General features: G+C 48.2%; 1 protein-coding gene and 1 long non-coding RNA gene across 3 annotated transcripts in view; one reads left to right on the top strand and one right to left on the bottom strand.

Moving 5' to 3' along the window:
* LOC135243056 (transcription activator BRG1-like) overlaps positions 1–20,204 on the top strand; it is a 28,082-nt gene extending 7,878 nt beyond the window's left edge. Inside the window, exons 5-35 of one of the 2 annotated variants that reach the window (XM_064314544.1) lie at positions 1,017–1,115; positions 1,651–1,906; positions 3,434–3,560; positions 3,988–4,161; positions 4,553–4,726; positions 4,757–4,763; positions 5,081–5,241; positions 5,528–5,578; positions 5,858–5,988; positions 6,579–6,633; positions 7,375–7,484; positions 7,817–7,964; positions 8,274–8,437; positions 8,863–8,929; positions 9,169–9,279; positions 9,502–9,744; positions 10,641–10,754; positions 11,920–12,027; positions 12,243–12,329; positions 12,721–12,767; positions 13,257–13,423; positions 14,004–14,167; positions 14,725–14,952; positions 15,549–15,626; positions 15,887–16,105; positions 16,831–17,096; positions 17,245–17,353; positions 17,670–17,771; positions 17,979–18,111; positions 18,821–18,960; positions 19,449–20,204. In XM_064314544.1, the coding sequence (XP_064170614.1) occupies positions 1,017–1,115; positions 1,651–1,906; positions 3,434–3,560; positions 3,988–4,161; positions 4,553–4,726; positions 4,757–4,763; positions 5,081–5,241; positions 5,528–5,578; positions 5,858–5,988; positions 6,579–6,633; positions 7,375–7,484; positions 7,817–7,964; positions 8,274–8,437; positions 8,863–8,929; positions 9,169–9,279; positions 9,502–9,744; positions 10,641–10,754; positions 11,920–12,027; positions 12,243–12,329; positions 12,721–12,767; positions 13,257–13,423; positions 14,004–14,167; positions 14,725–14,952; positions 15,549–15,626; positions 15,887–16,105; positions 16,831–17,096; positions 17,245–17,353; positions 17,670–17,771; positions 17,979–18,111; positions 18,821–18,960; positions 19,449–19,481 (4,073 nt within the window). In that variant the 3' untranslated portion in view covers positions 19,482–20,204. Of the gene's footprint in view, positions 1–1,016; positions 1,116–1,650; positions 1,907–3,433; positions 3,561–3,987; positions 4,162–4,552; positions 4,727–4,756; positions 4,764–5,080; positions 5,242–5,527; positions 5,579–5,857; positions 5,989–6,578; positions 6,661–7,374; positions 7,485–7,816; positions 7,965–8,273; positions 8,438–8,862; positions 8,930–9,168; positions 9,280–9,501; positions 9,745–10,640; positions 10,755–11,919; positions 12,028–12,242; positions 12,330–12,720; positions 12,768–13,256; positions 13,424–14,003; positions 14,168–14,724; positions 14,953–15,548; positions 15,627–15,886; positions 16,106–16,830; positions 17,097–17,244; positions 17,354–17,669; positions 17,772–17,978; positions 18,112–18,820; positions 18,961–19,448 lie in introns of those variants that run through there. The other variant, XM_064314543.1, reaches the window with a different exon arrangement.
* Positions 1–27,937, bottom strand: part of LOC135243276 (uncharacterized) — a 149,232-nt gene that overhangs the window by 54,484 nt on the left and 66,811 nt on the right. The gene's annotated exons all lie outside the window — the stretch shown is intronic.

The following is a 27,937-nucleotide window of genomic DNA, read 5'->3' as shown; positions in this document are numbered from 1 at the left end:
GTGGTAAATGGTAAATGGACTGCATTTATATAGCGCTTTTATCCAAAGCGCTTTACAATTGATGCCTCTCATTCGCCAGAGCAGTTAGTGGCTAGGGGTTAGGTGTCTTGCTCAAGGACACTTCGACACGCCCATGGCGGGGTTTGAACCGGCAACCCTCCGACTGCCAGACAATCGGTCTTACCTCCTGAGCTATGTCGGTCTTACCTCCTGAGCTATGTCTGCTTTTGGAGTGGCGGTGCGGCGTGTTTGTTTGGGAAGGGGGCTCGTGACTGTGAGGTTCCAGTACGAGGTGCGGCACCGCTGTGCCCTTGAGCAAAGAGCTTCAGCTGAATCGCATCAGTAAAAGTAGCCAGCGGTGTGAATTGGGTTGTATTAAAATGTCACTGGATAAGATTGTCTGCTAATCACTCAGTTTGTAAATCTGTCTGATGGACCTTGAGGCCAGTAGTCAGAGTTTGCATTTACCTGTTCAAACGGCGTACAGTTTACACGACAGGTGGGCAATGGGACCTTAAGCTTGACATATGATGACCATGAGATGAGGCCAGAGTTGGAGGGAGGGGGTGTCGTGATTTTAATTTGGTAAATTAATTTATTGGGGGGGTGGGAGAACTTACAATAAACTAAGGATTGTCTGGCCATTTTTTTAAATTCATGAATTGAATTTTAAATCTTTTCCTAAACTGAATGACCCAGTCCTGGATGAGATTTGAGGCCACTGATCAAATTGTGCGCATTGTTTCTTAAATGCTTTTGTTTTAGAGATCGTGAATGTGTGGTGATGATTTCCCTGCTTGAGTGTGAGTGAACATTGGTCTGTTAGCAGTGAGTCTGTTTGATTCAGCATTCACTTTTAGCAATGGCAGACTGAGGCTTCATAAACCCTGTCACTGGTCAAGCTGCCTTGTTCTGTCAATCATCCATATAGACCAGTGAGGATAGACGTCGCCTTCCATAGAAGGGACACTATGATTACTTAAATTGGTGAAACTTTTTTTTCTTCCCCCATCCAGGAGTAGTTGGCCCTAACATGCCTCCCCCTGGACCTTCTGGAGTGCCTCCGGGAATGCAGGGACAGCCCCCCAACGGACCTCCAAAAACCTGGCCAGAAGGTGAGAGAGGCTCCCTATCCCGTCCTGTCGTGGGGTGGGAGGGGTTACCCGAGTGTGTGCAGGGCAGCCTCGGTTCAACATGGCTCTGTTGACGTGGCTTGACTACCCTCCTCCCGTGTCTGTAATGGTAAAGCAGCATTACTGCAGTGGACTGACTGTATAATGATGGGAGAGCTGAGATGCTGTCAGTCAGTGCCCTCTACCCCACTGCCAAAGCATCGAAAGTGCTGACTGCAGAGGAACATAACGTAAGCATGTTGTCGCATTGTCAAAATATTCATAACCAAGCAGCAGCGCTACTGCTGCTGTTGCTGCCACTACCGCTACACAGCTAAATTTTCAGTGTTATATCAACTCTTACGGAGTTTATATGAGTCCACTATGGTCAGTGGCAACCCTGGACATTTTAGTGTGCACTTACAGAGGTGAAAATGTGAAATTATTACTCTGAATGAGTCTCCCTCTGTCGGAGAGAGATGTCTTTTGCCGTGTTTTCACGGTCACGTTTTTCCCGTCCCCCACCGCTTGGCGACAGGGCCGATGGTGAACGCAGCCGCCCCCTCCACCGCCCCCCAGAAGCTCATCCCCCCGCAGCCCTCGGGCCGCCCCTCCCCGGCCCCGCCCTCCGTGCCCCCGGCTGCCTCCCCCGTCATGCCCCCCCAGACCCAGTCGCCCGGGCAACCCTCGCAGCCCCCGTCCATGGTGCTGCACCAGAAGCAGAACCGCGTCACGCCCGTCCAGAAGCCGCGCGGCCTGGACCCCGTGGAGATCCTGCAGGAGCGCGAGTACAGGTGAGCTTAAAGATGCTCTGTACAGGTGAGCTTAAAGATGCTCTTTACAGGTGAGCTTAAAGATGGTCTATACAGGTGAGCTTAAAGATGGTCTATACAGGTGAGCTTAAAGATGCTCTGTACAGGTGAGCTTAAAGATGCTCTGTACAGGAGGTGAGCTTAAAGATGCTCTGTACAGGTGAGCTTAAAGATGCTCTGTACAGGTGAGCTTAAAGATGCTCTATACAGGTGAGCTTAAAGATACTATAGTACAGGTGAGCTTAAAGGTGCTCTATACAGGTGAGCTTAAAGGTGCTCTGTACAGGTGAGCTTAAAGATGCTCTGTACAGGTGAGCTTAAAGATGCTCTGTACAGGTGAGCTTAAAGATGCTCTGTACAGGTGAGCTTAAAGATGCTCTGTACAGGTGAGCTAAAAGATACTATAGTACAGGTGAGCTTAAAGATGCTCTGTACAGGTGAGCTTAAAGATACTTAGTATACAGGTGAGCTTAAAGATGCTCTACACAGGTGAGCTTAAAGATGCTCTACACAGGTGAGCTTAAAGATGCTCTACACGCCCTCCAGGAGCGATTGTACAGGCGAGCTAAAAGATGCTCTATACAGGTGAGCTAAAAGATACTATAGTACAGATGAGCTTAAAGATTCTCTATACAGGTGAGCTTAAAGATACTATAGTACAGGTGAGCTTAAAGATTCTCTATACAGGTGAGCTTAAAGATACTATAGTACAGGTGAGCCTAAAGATGCTCTATACAGGTGAGCTTAAAGATGCTCTGTACAGGTGAGCTTAAAGATGCTCTGTACAGGTGAGCTTAAAGATGCTCTACACGCCCTCCAGGAGCGATTATACAGGCGAGCTAAAAGATGCTCTGTACAGGTGAGCTTAAAGATTCTCTATACAGGTGAGCTTAAAGATACTATAGTACAGGTGAGCTTAAAGATTCTCTATACAGGTGAGCTTAAAGATACTATAGTACAGGTGAGCCCAAAGATGCTCTGTACAGGTGAGCTTAAAGATACTATAGTACAGGTGAGCTTAAAGATGCTCTATACAGCCAGTACTCATTCAGCTCTGCAGGTGAGGCCACAGCTGCTCAATATCTATAGATATGCAATATCATGGGTCAGAATCCTCTGCTGGAAGGCCCTCCAGGAAAAGTTTACGAACCACACAGCCCTCTTCACTAGAACCCCAGACCCCTTCTCTACACTGAACAGGTATTCCGCTCTTTACAGAGGCCAATAATGCTCTGTCGCCATGGGTAATCTATAAACTGAGCAGATGCGCAGCTCTGCTGGCCTGCCAAAGATACTCTATAAGGCAAGCAGATATTCAACCTTGTCCAAGTGAGGCCCGAGATACTCAATTTGCCGAGCAGATATTCGTCTCCTACACAAATGCATAAACCACAGATGAGGCCACAGGTGTCCTGTTCGCTAATGAAATGCTCAGTTCACGTTGAAGCAATCGCTTGAAGTGTGTGTGCACGTGGGGACGAGCGACCATCCTGTCCTCTGTCCCGGCAGACTGCAGGCGCGCATCGCTCACCGCATCCAGGACCTGGAGAACCTTCCGGGCTCGCTGCCTGGGGACCTGAGGACCAAAGCCAACATTGAGCTGAAAGCCCTGAGACTGCTCAACTTCCAGAGACAGGTACCACACACATGTGCACGCCGCATACACACACACACACACACACACCTAATGGAAAACATAAACATGACTCTCTTTCCCATGTCTCATTTTGTATTCAGATTTGATCCAATATTGGCATAATTGGCCCTATCAAATGAAGGAATCGTAGTGATGGAGTGGGCGTGGTTTATTGGGAATATAAAAAGGGCATTCCACGCTCCGACGACACGATTGGATGTTACGTATAGTTTCTTGTTTTGAACAGTCCTACTTGCTGATCTGATTCGATTAACGAAAGACATAATAAATCTCTCTCTCTCAAAATTCAATTGAAATGAACGGGTGACATGACAAAAGAAATGGTGCCCAGAGCGTGGTAAAGCTGACGGGAGCGGGCGTGGCGGCGGTGAGTGACTCTCTCTCTCTCTCTCTCTCTGGCGCGCAGCTGCGGCAGGAGGTGGTGGTGTGCATGCGCAGGGACACGGCGCTGGAGACGGCGCTCAACGCCAAGGCCTACAAGCGCAGCAAGCGGCAGTCGCTCCGCGAGGCGCGCATCACCGAGAAGCTGGAGAAGCAGCAGAAGATCGAGCAGGAGCGCAAGCGCCGCCAGAAACACCAGGTGCCCCCCCCGCCTGTCCCCCGCAGGCCCCCGGCCCACGCCCCGCTGGAGTCCTGGTGTTCCGGAAGCTTCTTGTAACTCTAAGCTGAGGGTGAAACCCTGTGTGCCATCTTTAAATTGTAAATGATGTCAGCGGTAAATGATGCTACACGGGACAAAGAGGTTTGGTTTGGTTTGGTTTGTTTGGCGTGCTCGAGAGGTGGAGCCGGATGTTTTTCTGAGTTTGCAATTGAAATGGGCTTGATGGTATTGGGTTTAATCTGCAATCATTTCATTGTTCAATGTACTGCGCTGTTTAGGAAAGAAATGTGATTTTAGGGGTTGTGCAGTCAGTCACAATTGGTCATGTTCTCCTGTTCTGACCGTGGAGTGTTTTTTCTCTGTTTTGAAGGAGTACCTCAACAGCATCCTACAGCATGCCAAGGACTTTAAGGAGTACCACCGCTCCATCACCGGGAAGATCCAGAAGCTGACCAAAGCTGTGGCCACCTACCACGCCAACACTGAGCGCGAGCAGAAGAAGGAGAACGAGCGCATCGAGAAGGAGCGAATGAGGAGGCTGATGGTACGGAGAAGAGGAAGCGCGACGCTCAAGGCACGAGGTCAGTTCCTCACAGACACCATGTCTACACGTACACACACAACACAGATCTTCACACACACACACACACACACACACACACTGACTCACACACACACACACACACACATGCTCACACATATACACACACTCACACACACACACCTCTACTAACACAACACAACACACACCACCCACAACACTGACTCCATAAACACACCCCAACACACCACAACACACAACACACACACAAAACCCACGTCCACACACACACACACACACACACACCACACACTGTCTCCACCAAACAAAACGGACACTGCATCGTTCTGAGGTGAGATGAGGAGGGCTACAGGAAGCTGATCGATCAGAAGAAGGACAAGCGGCTGGCCTACCTGCTGCAGCAGACGGACGAGTACGTGGCCAGCCTGACTGAGCTGGTGCGCGCTCACAAGGCTGTGCAGGCCCTCAAGGAGAAGAAGAAGAAGAAGAAAAAGAAGGTGAGGAGCTGTGGGAATGTGGAGAGAGAGAGAGGGAGGGAGTGGGTGAGTTAGTGAGTGAGAGGAGGTAGACGTGCGAGAAAGTAGAAAAGTGAATGAGTAAGGTGTAGTAGTGAGAAAGTAAGAGAGGGTGACTGAGTGAAAAGATGTTGCATTGTAAGTCACTCTGTCTGGATAAGTGCTCTCTAAATGAATGTAAAGTAAAATAACCAGATGCAATGGGAGAATTGCACGCTTTACTTGTGTGTGTGTGTGTGTGATGGACTCTCCTCCTCTGTCTCTGCAGAAGCTGGAGAATGCAGAGGGACAGACCCCCACCCTGGGGCCTGACGGAGAGGTGAGTGTTGCCACGGTATCACCCTTGAAATTCTATTAGCTGGAAAATAATTCTGACATTTTGGGAATTTTTCCCATTAACTATTTGAATTTCAATTAATTTCCTGTAATTTAACAGAAATGGAACTGACCCCCCCCCCCCCCCCCACACACACACACACACTGGTCTGTTTGTCATGAGGTGAAAGCAGAAGCACTGAGATCGCTGTCAAACACTGACTGTGAGCCAATGGGAAAGAGATCAGAGCTTCATCTCCCTTTGTCCCACCCCCCCCCACAGCCCCTGGATGAGACCAGCCAGATGAGTGACCTGCCGGTGAAGGTCATCCACATCGACAGCGGCAAAATCCTGACGGGCATGGACGCGCCCCGGGCGGGGCAGCTGGAGGCTTGGCTGGAGGTGAACCCAGGGTGAGACTCCTTCTCCTTCCAGAAGCTTCCGTCTCTGGCGAAATGAGTCGTGATGGTTTCTGTGCTTCAGAGTTCACCGGCGTCAATTACGAGATTTATCAACAAACCCTGTTTGTGTGATTGATTAACCATAACCAAGCCAATAAGTTTTCTAAGAAGCACTTTGTGGATTGTGCCCCCCCCCCCCCCTTCATCCGAAATTCAGAAATCTGCAAATGTGTGGAACTTTTAAACCTGTTCCCTGATCTGAGCCATAGATTAGGATGTGCTAGCCTGTCATTTTGTTTTTAATTTTTCAGGATGCAGAGCTATGTGTGTAAATATTTATATAATTTATCTTTGTTGCAGACACTCTTTTCCAGAGAAATTTACAACATACTCCATGTTATGTAACGGCAGCATAGATAAGAAAAGAAATGTGCTCTGAGGATGATTGCTGTTGAGTGTTAAAGGAGTAAAGAATGTTCTAGAGTGAATCACAGAGTTTGGTGAGAAGTTGAAAGTCATGGTTAGCCATGCTGCTGGGGAGAGCTCTTTGTGCTCCAGGTTTTTGGTATGGCTGACGTCTTGGTCTCTACCGCCCCCTGCAGGTACGAAGTTGCCCCCAGATCTGATAGTGAGGACAGTGGGTCTGAGGAGGAGGAGGTATGTGAGTCATTCCTTATAAACTCGGTAAGACCCCTGCAGCACCTCCCTCTCCCCGTCTCCCTTCCTCTTCCACTCTCTCGCTGGCTCTCCCTGTCTGTCTCGCTTCCTCTTTCTCTGGTGCTCTCTCTCATTCTTCCCCTCCTTGCTTTTCTTTTCTCCCCTTTTCTCTGTTTTCCCTTCTGTTCTACCCCCTCTCTCCACCAGGGGGCACCACCACCAGGGCTGCTTTTGTGAGTGTATGTGTGTGTAAGGCTTGTGTTTTGACATTGTGTGTATAGGTGCGTAATGCACTAGCTCTGAAAGTAGGCCACTGTTTCTTTAAACTGAAAGGAACCCGTTCACCCCTTCCCCCCTACAGACTGGCTAAATTGCTCAACTCATTATTCATGTTCTCAGACAAGTAATGCTTATTCAAAATCTCTGAGACAAGTAGATGGGGATCCTGTGCCTCTAACTGATTTTTATGCTTCAGGAGTTTTAAAATATTTAGCTAATTCAGTTGCAAGTTCAGTCGTTTGGTGGATTTCATATTTCACTTGGCAGTGTGAAACTATAGCATGCTTGTTAGTGTTGTGCAGTGCTTGATACTCTCGTATGTAATATTGTGAAGCTTGCATTTTTATGACCATCAGAAAATGAGGATATGCATGGATGAAATTAGATGTAGGCTGTTCTTTGTGTGTACGTGCTTTGACTGGGTATTTATTCCTTGGCCCCCTTGGCTCCCCCCCCTCACAGGAGGAAGAGGAGGAGCCCCAGACGTCGCAGGCTCCTGTGGAGGAGAAGAAGAAAATTCCGGACCCGGACAGCGAGGATGTGTCGGAGGTGGACGCGCTTCACATCATTGAGTGAGTGACGCCGGAGCCAATAGGAAGTGGAGCTTGGGAAAGGGTGGGGCCAGTTGTGTCTGAGTGCCCCTCCCCCTCCGGTACACACTTCTCCTACTCCAGCCAATAATGGGTCCGATTCCAGGGGTTTACCAGGATGAGCCGTCCAGCAGCCTCCCGCAGGGGGGAAACATTAAGTGAGATGTGAATGGGTTTCGCTTGGAGTGGCCAACCATAAGGTTCCCCTGGGTTTTGTTTCCTCGCAGAGTGGCGCACTGGCTTGTTTTGTCCTTGTTTGTTCAGAGGCAGAGCAGCCTTCACTGAAAGGCTAATTCTCTGGCGTCTCTCTGCAGAAACGCCAAGCAGGACGTCGACGATGAGTATGGCAGCGCGGCCTTCGCTCGGGGGCTGCAGTCGTACTACGCGGTGGCCCACGCCGTCACCGAGAGGGTGGACAAGCAGTCCTCTCTGCTCATCAACGGGCAGCTCAAGCAGTACCAGGTAAAATCCTGACACCGAGATGCTTGCCATTGAGTCCAGAGATCCAAAACCCTCATTTATCCACAAGAAACTCGACAAAATTTTAAATTTGGATTTAACTGCTAGCTTTTCATGTTCCTACTGCTCTAGTCCTGTTACCTTATGCTTTAAAAATGGCTGAGCCCAAAATCGTCTCTACTCTCTAAATTCTCTACTCTCTCTTCTCTGTCTCCGTTTACCTTTTTCCTCTCTCTCTTTTTTTCTTGTTGTTTTCCTTCTTCGCTTTTTCTTTCTTCCCCTTTCGTTGTCCCCCCCCCCCCCCGGTCTCAGATTAAGGGCCTGGAGTGGCTGGTGTCTCTGTACAACAACAACCTGAACGGGATCCTGGCAGACGAGATGGGTTTGGGGAAGACCATCCAGACCATCGCCCTCATCACCTACCTCATGGAGTACAAGCGCATCAACGGACCCTTCCTCATCATCGTGCCCCTCTCGTGAGCCAGAGCCTGAAACACGCACACACACACACACACACACACACACACACGCACACATGCATCCATTTACCCAGCATAGTATGGGCGCACACACATGGATGTACCCACCCCTGAGATTCACTGCACTCAAACAGGTACTCGGCTGAATGGTTTTACTTATGAGAAAAGCTGACAGGAAGTGTCAAAACTGCACATTTAAAGTCTCGGCAATTATAGTCCCAGTAAGTCCCATTACCACTAAAAGAATTGCATCAGAATTCCAGTGGACCTGACTGGTCCTGGCTAATCTAGCTCGCAGAGGGACGTGCATCTCTGCCACAGGCTCCAAGCTTTATGATTCCTGTAATGAATGTCCTTGGAAGGGGCACGGATTGGGAGACATGACCACCTGTGTCAATGGATCTTCTTTTTTTTGTCTACAGAACGCTCTCCAACTGGGTGTACGAGTTTGACAAGTGGGCACCGTCTGTGGTGAAGGTGTCTTACAAGGTGAGGATGTTATGTAGAGAGAGGCCCAATGTGTAGCACTGGAGGTTTTTGTGCCATTTGAGTGTGACTGCGATGTGTGTGTCTCTGATGAGACATGAATCGGGTAGACTGCTTCTAATATGAGACTTTATTGTTATGGGCCATTACCACTCGGTTGTGTGTGTGTGTGTGTGTGTGTGTGTGTGTGTGTGTGTGTGTGTGTCCATAAGTGTGTAATCGTGAGGTTTCTCTCCACACAGGGATCTCCTGCTGCTAGACGAGCCTTTTTGCCTCAGCTGCGCAATGGAAAATTCAACGTGCTGATCACCACCTACGAGTACATCATCAAGGACAAGCATATACTGGCCAAGGCACGGATATACGCACACATACAGGCTCATACACACACACACACACACATTCAATTACAGCAACTGGCCAAAACCTCTTCTATAAAGTCACACTTGTCATACCCACTTGTATGCTATTCTTACTTACGCACCACACACACATGCACACGTCTGCATGAGCACACTAACCACATGTACAGCATCTTCCGGGAGTAGACCTAAGCCTGACGCTCACCCTTCCAGATCCGTTGGAAGTACATGATCGTGGACGAGGGCCACCGCATGAAGAATCACCACTGCAAGCTGACGCAGGTGCTCAACACGCACTACCTGGCTCCACGGCGCCTCCTGCTGACCGGGACGCCCCTGCAGAACAAGCTGCCCGAGCTCTGGGCCCTGCTCAACTTCCTGCTGCCCACCATCTTCAAGAGCTGCAGCACCTTCGAGCAGTGGTTCAACGCCCCATTCGCCATGACTGGAGAGAAGGTAGTGAACAGCCAGTCGGAGTGGAGCCAGGGGGCGGGCCCTGTGACAGGGTGCTCAAAGGCTCTGCTCCCTGTCAATCTCCTTTCTCCTGTCCTTTTTTTTCCCTTTTTCCTTCCTTTTTTCCTGCCTCTCGCACCTCTCTCTCTTTCCCCTCCTTTCTGTCTTCCCTAACTCTTTTGTCTCTTTCAATTCCTGTCACTCATGGTTTCTTCACTCTCCTCTCAAACTCAGTCATGTAGGCTTTTCCTGGCAGGACAAGCACACACTAAACTAAAGCAGCTTTTGAAATGAGACATGACAAATCAAACTGGGAAAAAGGACACTTGTATTAGAACAGGCACGGGACACCGATGAATTGGGTATTTAATATTTTGTTTTTTGCTGGTTTTCCATCACTTCCCTATCCCCTTATTTTCTCTCTTGAACGTTTCTTTGCAATTTGGCTGATATTTGAATATATTGCCCAAGAAGCTTTACAATGACACAAACATATTTTTTTCTTTTTGTCTCCCTCTCCCCATTCCTCACTTTGTCTCTCCATCCCTCTCTGTCCCCATCCCTCTCCCCCATTCTTTTTTTCATCCCTCTCCCATTCTTTCATTTCCCTTCCTCTCTCCCTCCTCCTCACCTCCCGCTTCGCCTCTCTACCTCTCTCCACCTCCCCTGCTCCCCTCTCTACATCCCTTCCTCTCCCTCGCTTTCCCTCTCTCTCTTCTTCTTTCCCTCCCTCTTTCTCCTCTCCCCCTTTTCTCTCTCCCTCTCCTCTCCCCCATCTCTTCTTCCCTGTCTCTCTCTCTCCTTCTGCCCTGTTTCTCTCCCTCTCCTCTCCCCCTGTCTCCCATCTCTCTCTCCTTGTCCCGCCCCCGTCTCTCTCTCTCTCTCTCTCTCTCTCTCAGGTGGATCTGAACGAGGAGGAGACCATTCTGATTATCAGGCGTCTGCACAAGGTTCTCAGGCCCTTCCTCTTGCGCCGGCTCAAGAAGGAGGTCGAGGCCCAGCTGCCCGAGAAGGTGGGGAAGACGCATGTCCACGCGTGCGCACGCCACACACACCAGCTGGACTGCACACAGGACGACCATCACACAGCGCCACACGTCCACGCCCACACTCTTGCACGCACGCACACAAATGCCCCACACGCCACAACACTGCACACGCACCACTGCACGACGTCACACAACCACCACACCGCACACACCACAACACTGCACACACCACGCGCAACCACACCACACACACATCACATACACTGACCGACGCATACTGCACCGCACCACACACAATGCACCACACCACACAACACTGCACCGCACGCACCGCACGCACCACACACACCACACCACACCGCACACACCACACACCAACCACACCACATCACTTAAAGTCATACATTACTAGGCTGACCAGACGTCATCTTTCCTGGACATGTCTCCTTTTAGGGACCAAAAATGTTTGTCCAGGCAGGATCTCTAAATTTTACGTATGTCCGGTTAGTTTCTTCTCATTCTGTAGACCAAAAAATGTCCGGTCATAGTCTCGTAATGTCCACGTACTGCCTCGTTGTTTGTAAATCTCATTCTGTGCACCTATATAACACCGTGACACACCCCTTCACTAACACACACTGCCTGTGTGGGTGCACACTGCTCTTTGGTCACACTGCTCTGTGGTGCACACTGCTCTGGTGGTGCACACTGCTCTGGTGGTGCACACTGCTCTGGTGGTGCACACTGCCTGGTGCACACTGCTCTGTGTGGTGCACACTGCTCTGTGTGGTGCACACTGCTCTGTGTGGTGCACACTGCTCTGTGTGGTGCACACTGCTCTGGGTGGTGCACACTGCTCTGTGTGGTGCACACTGCTCTGGGTGGTGCACACTGCTCTGTGTGGTGCACACTGCTCTGTCTGGTCCACACTGCTCTGTGTGGTGCACACTGCTCTGGGTGGTGCACACTGTGCCTGTCTGGTGGCACACTGCTCTCCGTGGTGTGCACACTGCTCTGGTGGTGCACACTGTGTGCACTGCTCTGTCTGGTGCACACTGCTCTGTGTGGTGCACACTGCTCTGTGTGGTCCACCTGCCTGTTGGTCACACTGCTCTGGTGGTGCACACTGCCTGTGGTGCACACTGTCTGGGGTGCCACTGCTCTGCAACTCTGCGCCTGTGTGCTGCAGGTGGAGTACGTCATCAAGTGTGACATGTCCGCCTTGCAGAGGGTTCTGTACAGACACATGCAGGCCAAGGGCGTCCTGCTCACCGACGGCTCCGAGAAAGACAAGAAGGTGAGGAGCGCGTGTGGTTTCGAGCCTGTGTGCACGACCGTGTGTGAGTCAGTGCGTAATGCCCTGGTCTGTTTTCGTGTTTTTGTGTTTGTACGTTTGTGTGCGTGAGGAGGGGTGGCTTGTGTTTTGACGTTATGTGAATAGATGTGTAATGCTCTAGCCTGTGTGTGCATGTGAGGTGTGTTATATACAGTATGTATGCGTTTTTGTTTCAGGGTAAGGGAGGTACCAAGACCCTGATGAACACGATCATGCAGCTGAGGAAGATCTGCAACCATCCCTACATGTTCCAACACATCGAGGTACTCATTACATTACATTACATTACAGGCATTTAGCAGACGCTCTTATCCAGAGCGACTTACACAACTTTTTACATGGCACTTTACATTGTATCCATTTATACAGCTGGATATATACTGAAGCAATGCAGGTTAAGTACCTTGCTCAAGGGTACAACGGCAGTGTCCTTACCCGGGAATCGAACCTGCGACCTTTCGGTTACAAGCGCAGTTCCTTACCCACTGTGCCACACTCCGTCCTACTCCAGCACAGTGCCATATAATAACTGGTATAGCACAAGCTAACACGGCACAATTGAAGGTAGCGCAAGCTAATTCTGTCCTTTCAAAGTGCCACCAAAGAAGGTGCATTTAGAATCAACACTGTTTCTGGAAATCTTGTCTTTCCCAGGAATCCTTCTCCGAGCACTTGGGATTCACAAACGGGATCGTTCAAGGGTGAGTACAAGTGCAGATTCTTTAGACTCACCAGATATTTAACTCCAGTGTTCCTTCCGTCCTACTCGCTTCTTAACCACAGGAAATTGTGGTCCGTGCCGGGAGTTTCCGGTGCTGTGCTGTCGTGCTTGATCACGTTCTTGAATGAATGTTGGGTTAGGTGCGCTCCTGCGGGTGCCCTTGACCAAGGCACTGGCCTCAGAGCTGGAGTTTGGTCCCCGGGCGCAGCACAAGAGAGGCAACTGCCCACTGCTCCTAAGTAACTAAGGATGGGTCAAATGCAGAGGACAAATTACCCCACGGGGTTCAATAAAGTGTATCTTATTTCAAGATTCATCAAATGCATGCTTTGAGATGAACATTAGTGGAGACTGAACTTTTAGAGTTAAGAACACAGAGCTACGTACTTCGCTATGTCTGCAGTATCTGTGGTTAAAGCTGACCCTTGACCTGTGACCTGTGAGGCTAACCCCGCACGCCTGCTTCCAGGCCCGACCTGTACCGCGCCTCGGGGAAGTTTGAGCTGCTGGACCGCATCCTGCCCAAGCTGCGCGCCACCAACCACAAGGTGCTGCTCTTCTGCCAGATGACCTCGCTCATGACCATCATGGAGGACTACTTCGCCTTCCGGAACTTCCAGTACCTGCGCCTGGACGGTGAGGCTCACTTTAAGGCACCAGCGCGCTTTAACTGAGGTTTTTCTTTGACTGAAAGATTGAGCTGGGATTCATTTGGACTGTAAGATTCAGCTGGGACTCGTCTAGGCTAAACTTTTCAGTTGGGATTCGTTTAGACTGTGAGATTCAGCTGGGATTCGTCTAGGCTAAACTTTTCAGTTGGGATTCGTTTTGACTGAAATTGGCAATTAGGCTCCCTTTTATTAAACCAAGTGCGTCGACTTGGGGATTCATTTAATCTCCATGTCGGTTGACCTGCTTCTGTTAACCCTGCGAGTGACCTTGTGGTCACCGTGAGTAAATGTGGGTTTTTTTTTAATCCACACCACAGCATTCCTTTGCTTTGCAGAAGGCCTTATCCAGGGCCCATTCCATTATCGGTTTCCACAGCCGCAAATTTACAGAAGCTGATTTATATTAAACGCCCTAATGCCAGAGTTTAGCCCCCATTGGGGATTCAAAACCTGCAGCCCTCTGAGTCTAGAATCCTGGCTCCTTATGTACCATTTCTCACAGTAAAAGACTCTCTCTCTCTCTCTCTCTCTCTCCCCCTCCCCAGGTACTACGAAGGCTGATGACCGAGGCATGCTGCTGAAGACCTTTAACGACCCCGCGTCTCAGTACTTCATCTTCATCCTGAGCACCCGGGCGGGGGGGCTGGGCCTCAACCTGCAGTCCGCCGACACCGTGGTCATCTTCGACAGCGACTGGAACCCCCACCAGGTACGGCCCCGCCTACCTGCTCCACCCTCCCCCAGCTTACTCATTAGTGTATGCGCACGCGCGCACGCACGCACGCACACACACACACAACAGGTACGGCTCCAAACCCTCGTTCCATCGTTCCATCCGATACCAGCCGCAACCATTTCATTCCTCCCCCTTTTCCGAACCCCTAAAAGCCACCCTTACCCCTACGTTTATTTCCAGCCTCGGTGCTTTCTGGGTTTGCCCGCTCGCGACTCCATCCCCTCCCCAAAAAATAAAGTAAACCTTCAGCAGGATACCGTGGTCCCTCTAACGTGGTCTGTGCCCCTGGCAGTCCCCATTCTGTCCCATAGCACCTTGCCACCCCCCCCCCCTCACCCCGAATCATTGGCCCTTATTCCAGTCCCTACACCCCTGGCAGTTTCTGTCACATCCCAATCGGACTCCACTAGCCCCCCTGCTTCCTGATCAGGTCTTTAAACCCTCTCCTACACCCTCCACATTTGATACCGTCTGTCCCAAGAAAAGCTACTCCTCACCCGACCCCCCTATGCCCCCCCCCCCCCCCCCAGGACCTGCAGGCCCAGGACAGGGCCCACCGAATCGGGCAGCAGAACGAGGTGCGCGTCCTGCGCCTCTGCACCGTCAACAGCGTGGAGGAGAAGATCCTGGCCGCCGCCAAGTACAAACTCAACGTGGACCAGAAGGTGATCCAGGCCGGCATGTTCGACCAGAAGTCCTCCAGCCACGAGCGCCGGGCCTTCCTGCAGGCCATCCTGGAGCACGAGGAGCAGGACGAGGTAACGAGCCGGACGCGCCCGCCCCCCGCTTCCCCCCCCCGCGTCCTCCGTCCTGCTGTCCCTTTCTTTCACCCCTCTCTCGCTCTCTTTCTCCCTCAGTCTCCCTCTCTTTCTCTCCCTCTCAGTGGTTCAGCTTTTTGCTCACTCTTACAAAATATCCACTGTTATGCACACTATTGTATTTTTGCATTTGTAAGCATTGTACTTATCTGATAATGTTCATATACAGCAGGGGTCCTCAATCTTATCCAGAAAGGGCCGGTGTGGGTGCAGGCTTTTGTTCCAACCAAGCCGTGACACACCTGATGATACTGATCAAGGTCCTTAGCCAAGACTACTCTAGTGGTTGATTAGTAGAATCAGGTGTGTAACTGCTCGGTTGGAACAAAAGCCTGCACCCACACCGGCCCTTTCTGGATAAGATTGAGGACCCCTGATATACAGCTATGATAAATGACCGGACTGGCACCCTTGTTGTAGCTCCCTGAGAGTCAACATACGCTGTGGTCTGACTGTCTCTCCTTGTTTCCCTCTTTCTCTCCCCCCCCCCCTCCTTCCCTCTCTCCTTCCTTCCGTTTCTCTCTGTCCGTTTCCAGGAGGAGGACGAGGTGCCGGATGACGAGACCGTGAACCAGATGATCGCCAGAAGTGAGGAGGAGTTTGACCACTTCATGGTCAGTGTTTCCTCCGTCTGTATGTCTGTGTGAATGTGTGTGTGCACGCGCGTGTGTGTGTGTGTGTGTGTGTGTGTGTGTCTTTCTCTCCCCTTCGAGTATTTAAGTATTAAAACCCTTTCATACACGAGTGCCAATAAAAAGAAAGTACACGTCAATCATGATAAAAGGCTATAAGTGTATTAAATATGGAATAAAAATAGAACGGAGGAAGAACAATGATAGGAAGTAAACCCCTCCCTCGCTCCGCGCCTCTGCAGCGGATGGACCTGGACCGGCGGCGGGAGGAGGCGCGGAACCCCAGGCGCCGGCCGCGGCTGATGGAGGAGGACGAGCTGCCCGGCTGGATCATGAAGGACGACGCCGAGGTGGAGCGGCTCACCTGCGAGGAGGAGGAGGAGAAGATGTTCGGCCGCGGCTCCCGACAGCGCAAGGAGGTGGACTACAGCGACTCGCTCACGGAGAAGCAGTGGCTCAAGGTCAGGGGTCGCCTGGAGGGGGGGGCACAGGGCACAGATTCTCTATGGCAACCAGATGGTCAGGTCCTGCGTTCCCTCCATCATGTGCTGTACTCTAGGTAAAGTTCCACCTGGTAACCGTAGTTTTGTGGTGTGGTGCTAGTTTGTGCTAGTTTCGGCTCAGACTGTCGAGAGGCAGAATTGTATGTGAAGTATCCAGAGCCGGCCATCTGGATAGACTAGAGAACCTGGATTTTGGGGAGTGGGGTTGTCTGTTGTGGTTGTCAACCACTGATACTGACCTGATAGTCAGTTGTGCTTTTCTGTCCTGTGTGCTTCAATGTCCTTGAGATTCCAGTCGGGAATGCTAGAAATATGAGGCTCTCTGCAGGGGTTGTTAAGGGTCTTTGTCATTGATGCACTGTCTTTGACCAATTCCATTTGGTAAGGTAACACTAATGTGGGCAGCACACAGTGCTGAATATCTGTGTAGTCAATGTGATATGAGTGATTTGCTGTTGATATTTGGTTTGAACGCATGTTTAATTTGTGTAGGATGTGGGAATATGTGTTTTGGATTTGAAAAGATTTTGGATTTGGGATTTGGAGGATTTGGATTTGAAAGACTGCCATTCCCTGGAAAGTGCAGCGTGTCCTCGGACCCAGGGAACTAGGAGGGTGGGGCTAAGGACGGGGCGGGGATTGCGATTAGGTGCTCCGCCCCTCACCGGTCCGTGTCGTGACAGGCGATAGAGGAGGGCACGTTGGAGGAGATCGAGGAGGAGGTGCGGCACAAGAAGACCACGCGCAAGCGCAAGCGCGACCGCGACCTGGACCTGCCCGGCCCGGCCCCGCCCGGCGCCTCCGCGCCCCGCCCGCGGGAGAAGGACGAGGACGCCAAGAAGCAGAAGAAGCGCGGGCGCCCCCCCGCGGAGAAGCTCTCCCCCAACCCCCCCGCCCTCACCAAGAAGATGAGGAAGACCGTCGAAGCCGTCATCAAGTACAGGGACGGGTGAGGAAACTGCTTGAGAACTGGTGTGTGCGTGTGTGCGTGTGTGCGTGCGTGCGTGCGTGCGTGCGTGCGCAAGAGCGTCCGGTGTGACATCATCACTTAGCGCCGTAGCCTAAGGTAGCTCCTCCTCCTCCTCCCGGTCCTACAGCAACAACGGGAGGCAGCTGAGCGAGGTCTTCATCCAGCTGCCGTCCCGCAAGGAGCTGCCCGAGTACTACGAGCTCATCCGCAAGCCCGTCGACTTTCGCAAGATCAAGGTACCGAGCGCATTCGTATCTCCGTTCCGGTGTTTATTTTTTTACTGTGTGGACTCGCTTCTTGTGGTGCCGTGCGTAGACCTCTGCTCACAATCCGAGACGTTTTGGTTTCTGTACCCCTGACAAAAAAAAAATATTCAGGTAACCATGTGCAATGAAAGCAGTGTCTGTCTGAAGCTCAGGGTGTTTGTCATGGGGAAACGAAGCTTGGTCCTAACTTAGAGCAGGCGTTCGCACGGTAGGGCTGCAGGTTTGACGGTGCCGGGGGCGGGGTGTTGGATGTGAATGACAGCTGGCCCTCTTCCTCTCTGCGCAGGAGCGAATCCGGAGCCACAAGTACCGCAGTCTGAACGACCTGGAGAAGGACGTCATGCTGCTGTGCCAGAACGCGCAGACCTTCAACCTGGAGGGCTCTCTGGTGAGACACAGGCTTTATTGGCTTGACAGGTTTTCAATGCTGCCAAAGGATTTTAGAATGAATCATTTCAAACACCCCTTCTTTCCCTCCCTCTCTGTAAAATGTAAATTGTTAATAATAATAATAATAATAATAATAATAATAAATAAATTTGGGAGAAAGGTAACAGGAACTGGATTTAAAGACATGACGTTTTTCTCCTCTCAGATCTATGAGGACTCCATCGTGCTGCAGTCGGTCTTCACCAGCGTGCGGCAGAAGATTGAAAAGGAGGAGGACACCGAGGGCGATGACAGCGAGGAAGAGGAAGAGGAGGCTGACGAGGGTTCCGAGTCAGAGTGTGAGTGCAGTTAATCTTTATTTTGAAGTGGTGCCATTTGCTATTGGGTTGTCACAGCGCTTTTCCAGATGGAATGAGAACAAAAAACCGCTTGGTTGCCGTAAACTGGACTGAGGCGGATCAGACTGGTTCTGCCGTGAATGACACCTGCGTGTGTGTGACTGCTTCAAACTGGCTTGCCGACCCATAGATGACTAGAGTAGGCCTGGTGTCAGATCAGTTGGTATGGTTTAACAGTACCAGGAACTGGAGCACTTACTGCATTCATGCTGGGAAAAACCGGGACCAGTTTTGACCTGTGCGGGACCAGTTTTCAGCCTGTGCGGGACCAGTTTTGACCTGTGCGGGACCAGTTTTCGGCCTGTGCGGGACCAGTTTTGACCTGTGCGGGACCAGTTTTCGGCCTGTGCGGGACCAGTTTTGACCTGTGCGGTACCAGTTTTGACCTGTGCGGGACCAGTTTTGACCTGTGCGGGACCAGTTTTCGGCCTGTGGGGGACCAGTTTTGACCTGTGCGGGACCAGTTTTGGGTCTGTGGGGGACCAGTTTTGACCTGTGCGGGACCAGTTTTGACCTGTGCGGGACCAGTTTTGGGCCTGTGGGGGGGGACCAGTTTTGGGCCTGTGGGGAGGACCAGTTTTGGGCCTGGGCGGGACCTGTTTCGGCCTGTGTGTTTGTGAGTGTTGTGACCCTGCCCCTGTGCCCACAGCCCGCTCGGTGAAGGTGAAGATCAAGCTGGGCCGGAAGGAGAAGGGGCTGGAGAGGGCAAAGGGCCGGCGCAGGATGGGTCGCGGCTCCAGGGCCAAACCAGTGGTGAGCGACGACGACAGCGAGGATGAGCAGGAGGAGGTGAGGCACCAGGGGGCGCCATTTACTCTATTTTATACTTCACGCTAGGGGTCAGCAGCCTCAGAGCAGGAGAGCTGCTAGATCTGAATGGTTTTTTTCCCCCAACTTTAAAATTCATAGCCAGTTCAGATCCATGTAACCAAGTGAAGTGAGTTAGCTGTGTAATAAACTGCTCTGATTGGTTAATACTGAGTACCAGCGAAGAAGGACCAAAGCAGCAGACCTCCAGCTTCATTCTTTATTGTGCACTTTGGAACCAATCTATTATTTCATTTGACATTTCTAGTTATCACTCTGGTGAAAGGCTTTTGTGTGCTCTGAAACTTTACCTAGAAGTCAGCCACTGGTGAATACAGCTGTTTATAAAATTATGCCAATGGCTAGGCAACGTATGCTAGTTGCATAAAACTGATCACTGTGGCACTGATCCCTGTGGGACTGATCCCCATGGCACTGATCCCTGTTTTACTCTTATCCATGTGTTACAGGAGCGTTCGGCTAGTGGCAGCGAAGAGGACTGAGCCACGACCAAAAAAGGACCAACACCCCTGCCCCCTCAGTGCCTCCCACCAGGGTCTTATATTTGATTTAGCAGAATGGACAGCAGGGGGTGGGCACACACAAGGGGAGGGGAATATGAGGAAATTTGGGTAGCTGTACTTTTTAGATGAGCTGAACTTTTTTAGTGCACAGTGTATCAAATGATTAAATAAATAATAAAAACTTTTAAAAAAACACACAAAAAACACAAAACTTGAAGTGAACGACTTCCACTTTCCATATTTAAGCAGATTTCTTTGGTAATTTGTAGTTGTTTTTTTTTTTTTTAGTGTTTCTCTACCCTCTACCCCCTTTTTTCCTGAAGATGAAGCATGAAATATCTTTGCAGTTGATCTGAGGACCACACAGAGAAATTTACTTGACTTTTTAAAAGTGAATTTGTTTTGTCTGGAGTACGTGAGGAGTTGCTGTTCGTTTTTGTTTTGTTTTGTTTTGCCCAGACCTGTGAATGCATGTTTGTGTCTGTAGAAAGTGCATTCTCTTTCTCTGTTCAGTTGCCCTTTGTATGTTTTAATTTAAGGAAACGAATGGGTCACGGTACGGCTCTCTTGACCCCCTCCCATCCCCCCTCACACATACACTTGACTTGACGGGGGAGGGATCAGGAGGGTGGGATGGGAATTTGTTTCGTGTCAGTGTCACTGGATTTCAAAACTACAATAAAGTCATCTCACAAAACTTGATTTCCCATGATTCTTGTGTAGTTTTTTTACGAGATATGGAGTATCTTAGACTCAAACATAAGCAGCTTAGGGTTGATTACTCTCAGCACATTGAATACATGTTAAATTTGCATTTTAAGATCAACAGTGTTGATGTAAGAATGGATGGTGTGGTTAACCCCCCGTCGTATGTGAGGGTGTTCATTTTCAAATCACTTTTATGAATTGGAAAGCCCAAATTGTGATTTCTTGAGTAATTGTAATGGGAGAACGCTGGGTGCTCCGTAGATTAAACAACTGGGGGGAAATAAGAAAAAAAGGGTTCTCTGAACCAAAGGAAAATCAACCAAGGTGTTCTTGATTGGCCCAAAAGGCTTTTGTGTTCGACGATGGATACTTTTGATATTCAGAGAAGTTTCTGATGACCTGTCAGTCTTCCAATAGGTGTGGCACATTCAGGGGTTCATGGTCTAAAGCTAGAATATAGGCTTCAATTATCTCCAAAGCGGCTTGTACAGAAAACTGCTTCCAGATGATCTACATCTAAACAGATTAATGTTATGTTTTCTCACAATCTTGACCATAAACATCAATTCAATATCTGGCCTGTCTTTTGTAGTTGTTCCAACGACCTTCAGTATGCACAAATTGTACATCAATAGAGTAAGAGCGTCTGCCAAATAAAATCTAATTATGCTGGTACCTACTGAGTGCAGCTTTCTCAGGTGTCATGTGGAATAGGAAAGCCTTGAAAAAATATTCAAAATAATCAAATAATTTGGAAAGTGTTATATTCCCCAGTAGTTCTGGGGTTTTAACTGTGAACTTAAAACGACTTTTATGAAGGCAACGCGTACCAATTGTATCTTCTAATTTCACCAGTTTTGTCATTTGGTGAAGAGAATAATCTTTAAATCTAAAATTTGCTGTGTGTAGGAATTGCAACCTCTCCCAGCTCTCTGTGTGATTTACTGAAGTACGCTGTGTCTTAATGTTGAGAGCATCCCTCACAGGGTTCACGCCCTTCAGCGGAATTCCTTCCGCATGTGTGAGATTCAGACTGGGTTTGATAGCTTTTGGACCAGAGTAAGGCAGAGGTCCTATGCTAATGAAATGGCCAGTGAATTGATTTATGTTTCACTTTGTAGTTCACAATTTTTTCCTTTTCATTTTTGCTTCAGACTTTGAATGTCCATTGGTAATCATATAAGGCTGGGGGTTTGTCACGGGAAATATTGCCTGAAGTCGCGGAGCAGCGGCAAAGTTGCAGAAAATCACAGAAAACTAAACATGAAATAAAAAAGCGGAAGAAATTAAACGCAGTTTAAAACGCAGTTTATTAAATTATTAGTTCTCATGGCCAGCAGTGCGAAACGATTGAAACGACACGCGTAACTGTAGCAACAATAACAAGTGCTTGCAGTTTAACAAAAATCAACGGGCAGTAACCGGCCGGTTCCGAGGAACAAATAGCCTACGAGTGAAAAGCTGGTGAATTTAATTGCTTAATTTGGTCCATCTTGGAAAGAAAGAGCATGCTTTTTTGTCTTTGGTTTAACATAACGTTGTTCGAAACAGAGCATGCTCAAATTGCATTAATGTTACCTTGTGTCTGTTTTTATCTCTTTAAAGTTTGTTTTGGTACACCATGTTGTACATTGGTTTAGTCTGTGACGGACTTGTCACTGAATGGTACCGTACTGTGGGAAGAGCCATGGGTAGACTATCAACATTGGGGGGAATCGGGAAAGTTATAGAACTGCCAGAAATCACGGAATATTATGTTTTGGTTTTTGTTTATTTTGATACAATGACTTGGTATTATTTAACCTTTTTTCATAAATGTATGGTAAAATTGTTTTTAAGACCGAAAAAAATAAATAAAAATAAACTAACTAACTAAACTAACTTCAATGACAAACACATCCTTAATCACAGTCGCGTCTAATTTTTTCATCATCCTTTGTTAATTCCAAAGGGCAAGTGTGCAAGAACCTGCTTGCCTCGGCGTCCTGTGAAGTACATGCAGCCACGTGCCATCTCTTTTCACTGGGCTACCAGTCCACGAGGAGTGTATAACTAGCAGCAAGCCTGATGGACTGTAGGGGTCGCTATTGTGCAAATTTGCCCACCCCCTCCCTCCTCGGCTTCTGGACAGCCAATTATGCGCTTGCCTGCAGGAGTAGTAGGCTATCCCCTGCAGCAGACTACTTTCGCTGATGTTTTTCTTAATCTAGCTCACAATGCCCTTCCCGATTAGCTCTGGTGTGTATTTACGCACGTTTAATCACCAGTGGTAAGTAGAGGGGGAAAAGGAAGTTGGGCAGGGTTTCCACTCATTTTATGTCAGTTGATGTCATTTCCTGCACCGGAATAAAAAACGCGGCGATAGTGAGAGGTTTTTATACGGTCTATGGAGGTTCCCCTCTTTGTGGTGTGATGTGTTTTGCAATTCTGTCTGCTCATTTAATATTTAAAATTGCAGTTCATTTCCTGAATCGACTGAATTGGAATGGAATTTACCCAGACTCAGCACACTCTTCTCTTACCGTGTACGTTTTTAGCTCATGTCCAAGCCGGCCAGCACGCCAGCATTCATTGTATTTTTTCCGTCTAGAAACTTCTAGAATACAACTGTCTAGTTTAGGTTTTTTTTCTGGGAGTAAGGTGTCCCAAACTTGATCTACAGCCCTCCATTCTGTGCTGGTTATGGTTATAACCATAACTGCAATGCCCCAAGTGTAACAAGATTTTAAAAGACTGCTCTAATGCACTTATTATCTAAATATTGGTTGGGTTCTGTTTGTTCAGGTTAAGTTCTGTCAATAGAACGAGGGGCCATAAATGTAAATGAGCAAAAAGTAAATTTCGTACAGACATTAAGAAGAATTTTTTCACGCAGAGAGTATGTGTGGAATAGCCTACCAGGTCACGTAAAAGAGGCAGAAACTCGGGATTTCCAAGACTAGGCTTGATACGGTGCTAGATAGTACCTGGTCTGTCGGTAATTAGAGCACCAATTTAGTCAGGAAAATGGCAAGCATTGTTGGGCTGAATGGCCTGTTCTTGTCATTATGTTATGTTGTGTCATGTCATGTTATGGTATGTTAATTTTCTATAATGTGTCCTGTGACAGAGAAAGTTTGCTTTACTGACCCGTTGAATAAATGAGAGTCGAGCCCTCATGGTAACAGCTCAGCATCTGTAATCTTACTGGCCACTGAGAGCCGTTGTTGCCGTCCCTGATATCGCCACAGCTCCAAGGCTGGCCCAGCCTCCCGCCGTTATCTCCCAGCTCGGGTTGACCTGTCTGCCAGCTGTCTCTCCCACTGCCTCTATCTGAATGCCCGTGGCCTTGATCACCAGAGTCCACCAGCGGTGTAGTAAGGGGGGCAACAATATTTCAAGGCTCCGCCTCTCTATCTCAAGGCCAAGGTGACTGTTGTACTCTCAGCAGAAATAGTTAACACAGTGAGTGGTGACCTCACCCTGGATTGACAACTGACATGGAGTGTGGCCAAACGAAGCCAACTGTCAGATGTTAAATCTACAAGTACAGAGCCTGAATATAGACCCCGCCCCCACGAGACCAAACAAACCCTTCGGCTAAACAGTGTCCCATGCACTTAACTGCTCTGCAGCACAGCAGAGCTAATGCTGCCTCTGTTTATTTGCTCCATATGGGGTTTAATTTGCTTAAGCAGGCAGCATGCTGCATGTGGAGCTGGGGGTTTTGGAAAATAAGTGCCAGATAGGATCTGAACCAGCTTGCTTTATTAGATATCCGACTCCTCTTTCCTGCTCGCTTATGTTTTATTCAGAAAAGAGCTGCAATTAAGGAAGCATGTGAGAGAAAATGAGAGGCCCACAGGAGCTGAGTGTGCTTGCACTGCCTGTGAGAGGGAGGGGCTACATGTGGCAAGATGTTTTTTTCTGCAGGGGGGAGTGAGGGGGGCGGGGGAACCTGTGTTACCTGCCCTTCTCTCTCACACCTTTGTTCCCACCCCTGACGCTGCGTGTTTACAGTGCCTGATAGGGCACGGTATCTAAGGAATGTATCTCTCTCTCGCTTGCTTTCTCTGCTATGCTACCCAGCCACTATTTCAGCATTCCAGGATGAATGACTACACCCAGTCCACCTGGAATAAGGGGGGTGGGGGTGAAACTCTCTTGTACCCTGAATCACTTCGGACCACGTTTGTGGAAACCCCCGTCCAGCACAAATGTATATATATATATAAGTATGTGGACACCTGAACATCACACGCATATGTACTTGTTGAACATCTCATTCCAATACCATGGGCATTGATATGAAGTTGGACCCCTCTTTGCTGCTGTAACAGCCTCCACTCTTCCAGGAAGGCTTTCCAGTAGATTTTGGAATATGGCTCTGCAGGGATTCACTTCCATTCAGCCACAAGAGCATTAGTCAGGTTAGGCACTGATGATGGGTGTAAGACCTGGCTCACAGTCGGCATTCCAATTTATCCCAAAGGTGTTTGATGGGGTGGAGGTCAGAGCTCTACAGGCCAGTGAAAGTCTTCCCCACTGAACTCAGCAAACCAATTCTTTATGGACCTTGATTTGTGCACAGGTGCATTTTCATGCTGAAACAGAAAAGGCCTTTCCTGAACTGTTCCCTTCACTGGAACTAAGGGGCTTAGCCCAAACCAAGAAAAACAGCCCCAGACCATTATTCCTCCTTCACCAAACTTTACAGTTGGCACTTTACAGTTTGTGCGGCTGCTCGACCATGGAAACCCATGTCATGAAGCTCTTGATGAACAGTTCTTGTGTTGACATTGTTTTCAGAGGGAGTATGGAACTTTGTAGTGAGTGTTGCAACCGAGGACAGATTGTTTTTATGCGCTTCAGCACTCGGCTGTCCTGTTCTCTGAGTTTGTGTGGCCTACCGCTTTGCAGCCAAGCTGTTGTTGCTCCTACGCGTTTCCACTTCACAATAACAGCACTTACAGTTCACTGGGGCAGCTCTAGCAGGGCAGAAATTCAACAAACTGACTTGTTGCAAAGGTGGTATCCTATCATGTAATGTAATGACAGTGTCACGTTGAAAGTCACTGAGCTCTTCAGTACGACCCATTCTACTGCCTGTGATTGTCAAATGGAGATTGCATGGCTGTGTACTTGATTTTTTATGCACATTAGCAATTGGTGTGGCTGAAATAACCAAAACCGCTAATAATAATGGGCGTCCACATACATTTGGAAGTGTAATGTGTATACACATGCCAGTTATACAATATTTGTGATAATTGATTTGCTTGTCTTTATTTGCAGCTGATATGTAAGGCTCATGATCCACCTATCTTCTCACATGCAACATTGATCCCGCTATTGACAGCAAACTGCAAAATCAATGCAGAGTATGGCCTCGCCTGAGTGGTCGACCCCACCCTGACCCACTGAACGATGCTGATGCCTCCCTGCTCTTCTCTCCCTATAGGTCAGTGTGTTCCACCGCACCACACCCGCTCTCTGCTTTTCACTTCCATTGATACACATGCGTTCGGCTCCAGGCAGTGTCGGTACTGAGGTCCTGTGACATCTCTCGGGGGTTCCCCTGGTGTTCTCGCTGAATTCCATCTCTGGATTTTTAATTCTGGCCAGCTAATCAGCCCTGTAGAACTGTTTAATTAATCTCTCCCATTCTCATCTCATTCTGACATTCTCACATTCTGAAACAGAATGACTGCTTGGTGTCAACCAGGTATGGGCTATGGCGAATTGGGAACTTTGTGATGCAGCAGACTGCCCTAGTTTTCCCATGCAGAGGTGAGGGAGAGTAAGGGTGGAGCACTAAAGCAGACCGTGGATATAATTACAACCCTGTACCCACCACCCCCACCCGCCCATACAGATCAAGGTTGTTTTGGTGGGGTAAGCCAGTCACATTACTGTCACATGATTACCCCCGAAGGCATACACATACCACATACTTTTATGGCTTTGGATTCTGCTGTGGGTTTTGGAAAAGGTTGGATCATGTGACGGGTGGTCACAGTAGAAACATACGCAGGATTGGGGTCAAGCCGGTACTGTACTGTAAATGCATGCACAGCTGGGAACCAACATTTCTGTTTCTTTCCACTAATGGAGTGCCAGTAATAACTGTTCAGTTTCCTGCCAAAAAAAAATCTGATATAGTAACCAAATCAAAAGTAACTGAAAAGGCAAGAATACAGCAAAGATAAGAGTGGGTTTCAATAGAGAAACAAAAACACATTGAAAGTGGGAAGAAACTCAATATGCTTGTTATGCATGCTTTTAATTCAGCCTCCTAAGGATCAGCAGCATACACAACAAAGACAATAGCTTTTCTGAAGCGGTATGTGGTGACGCTATTTCCATGGTTCCATGTGAAAAATAGCACCATCAAACACCGTTGGGTAGGAAGTAGCAAATCTCTCTATAATGCGCTCCTTTCCTTTAGCTTTTCTGAAGTATACATTTTATACATCGCATTCCTGCAGAAGAAGGGCTGCAGGGCAGAATTATGCTGAGATCTTTCTAAACCACATCGATCAAGTTTGCAACCCTACTTATAGATATCTACGCGTACCAGAAATATTCAATCAGTATGGTTGTGTAAGGGGTTTGTGCTTTTCCCCGTTCTTGTTGGGAAGGACTCTGATGACTTTTTGGAAACCTTAGGATCAGGGCTGCGAGGCTAGGCTGCATTTAATCCACACTCTTTGTGTGGGAATCACACTCTGGGAATATCTTACAAAATAAATTAAATCTCAAAATAAATGCCCTCACTGTAGCTCAGTGGGTTTGCTGGAAAGGACTAGATTTTTCTCCAAAAAAAAAAAAACCATCCTTCAAAAAATTTAAAAATATACAGTATAGTCTATATTAGAAAACATTTTCATATGCGCTGTGTAAATGCTTAAAATTGCATGTTTGAATGTTTTTATAAGTTATATAATCTACGTAATATATGCAGCCTCATTTTCACATGTAGGCCTGTTAATATCAACCTTAATATTCACCTCAATGTGTATATACTGTATTTTACACCACCATACTTTATGTGACATTTAATTTTTCATTGGGTAAATCTTAATTGTAAATGTTAGATTGATACAGTAAAGGTTACAAGTGTAAAAACTAATTTTGTAGACAGGATACATCCTGTAAACAAGGTAAGTAGATAGCCATAATAACCACGTATGGTCACTTTATAGGAGTTTTGACTAATCTGATGACATATTGTTATCTATCTATTGATAGATTCAAGGTCTTTGTTAACTATACACATGTGACTAGAATTTCAAAGGTCAGTGTTGCTTTTTTGCTTTTCTCTGCAGTTTTAGTTATAACCTCAGAATTAAATCAGAATTAAGTGACATGGTGCAGTTGCAATACCTTACTCAGGATAAAATTCGATTTGCAAAGCCCGAGAGTTTCCAAATGTTTCATTTTATAAATGGTAATAATTAGAATTGAGTTTTTGGTTTGTTAGTGGGTAATGCCTTAGGTTTTTTTTTTTTTTCAGAAAAATAAGAACGCAGATATGTAAAGGTCACTTTAATGGGTTGGGGGATTTTGTGTTTCTCTCAGCAGCTCTATGCAAGACTTCCCGGACATTTCAAGTACTCTGATTTACTAAATGTTTTATTCAGTTGCAGAGGTCATTTCAGAATCGCGAGCTACATTATTCCAGTGCCACAATGAAAATTGAAATGTTAAAAATTCAACCAGAACCTTCTACAAAAAATGGTCATGGT

Source organism: Anguilla rostrata, chromosome 17 (genome assembly GCF_018555375.3).
Source record: "Anguilla rostrata isolate EN2019 chromosome 17, ASM1855537v3, whole genome shotgun sequence".
In the NCBI taxonomy this organism is placed as follows: Eukaryota; Metazoa; Chordata; class Actinopteri; order Anguilliformes; family Anguillidae; genus Anguilla; species Anguilla rostrata.
The sequence above is the reverse complement of the archived record's forward strand: the minus strand, read 5'-3'. Positions and strand labels throughout refer to the sequence as shown.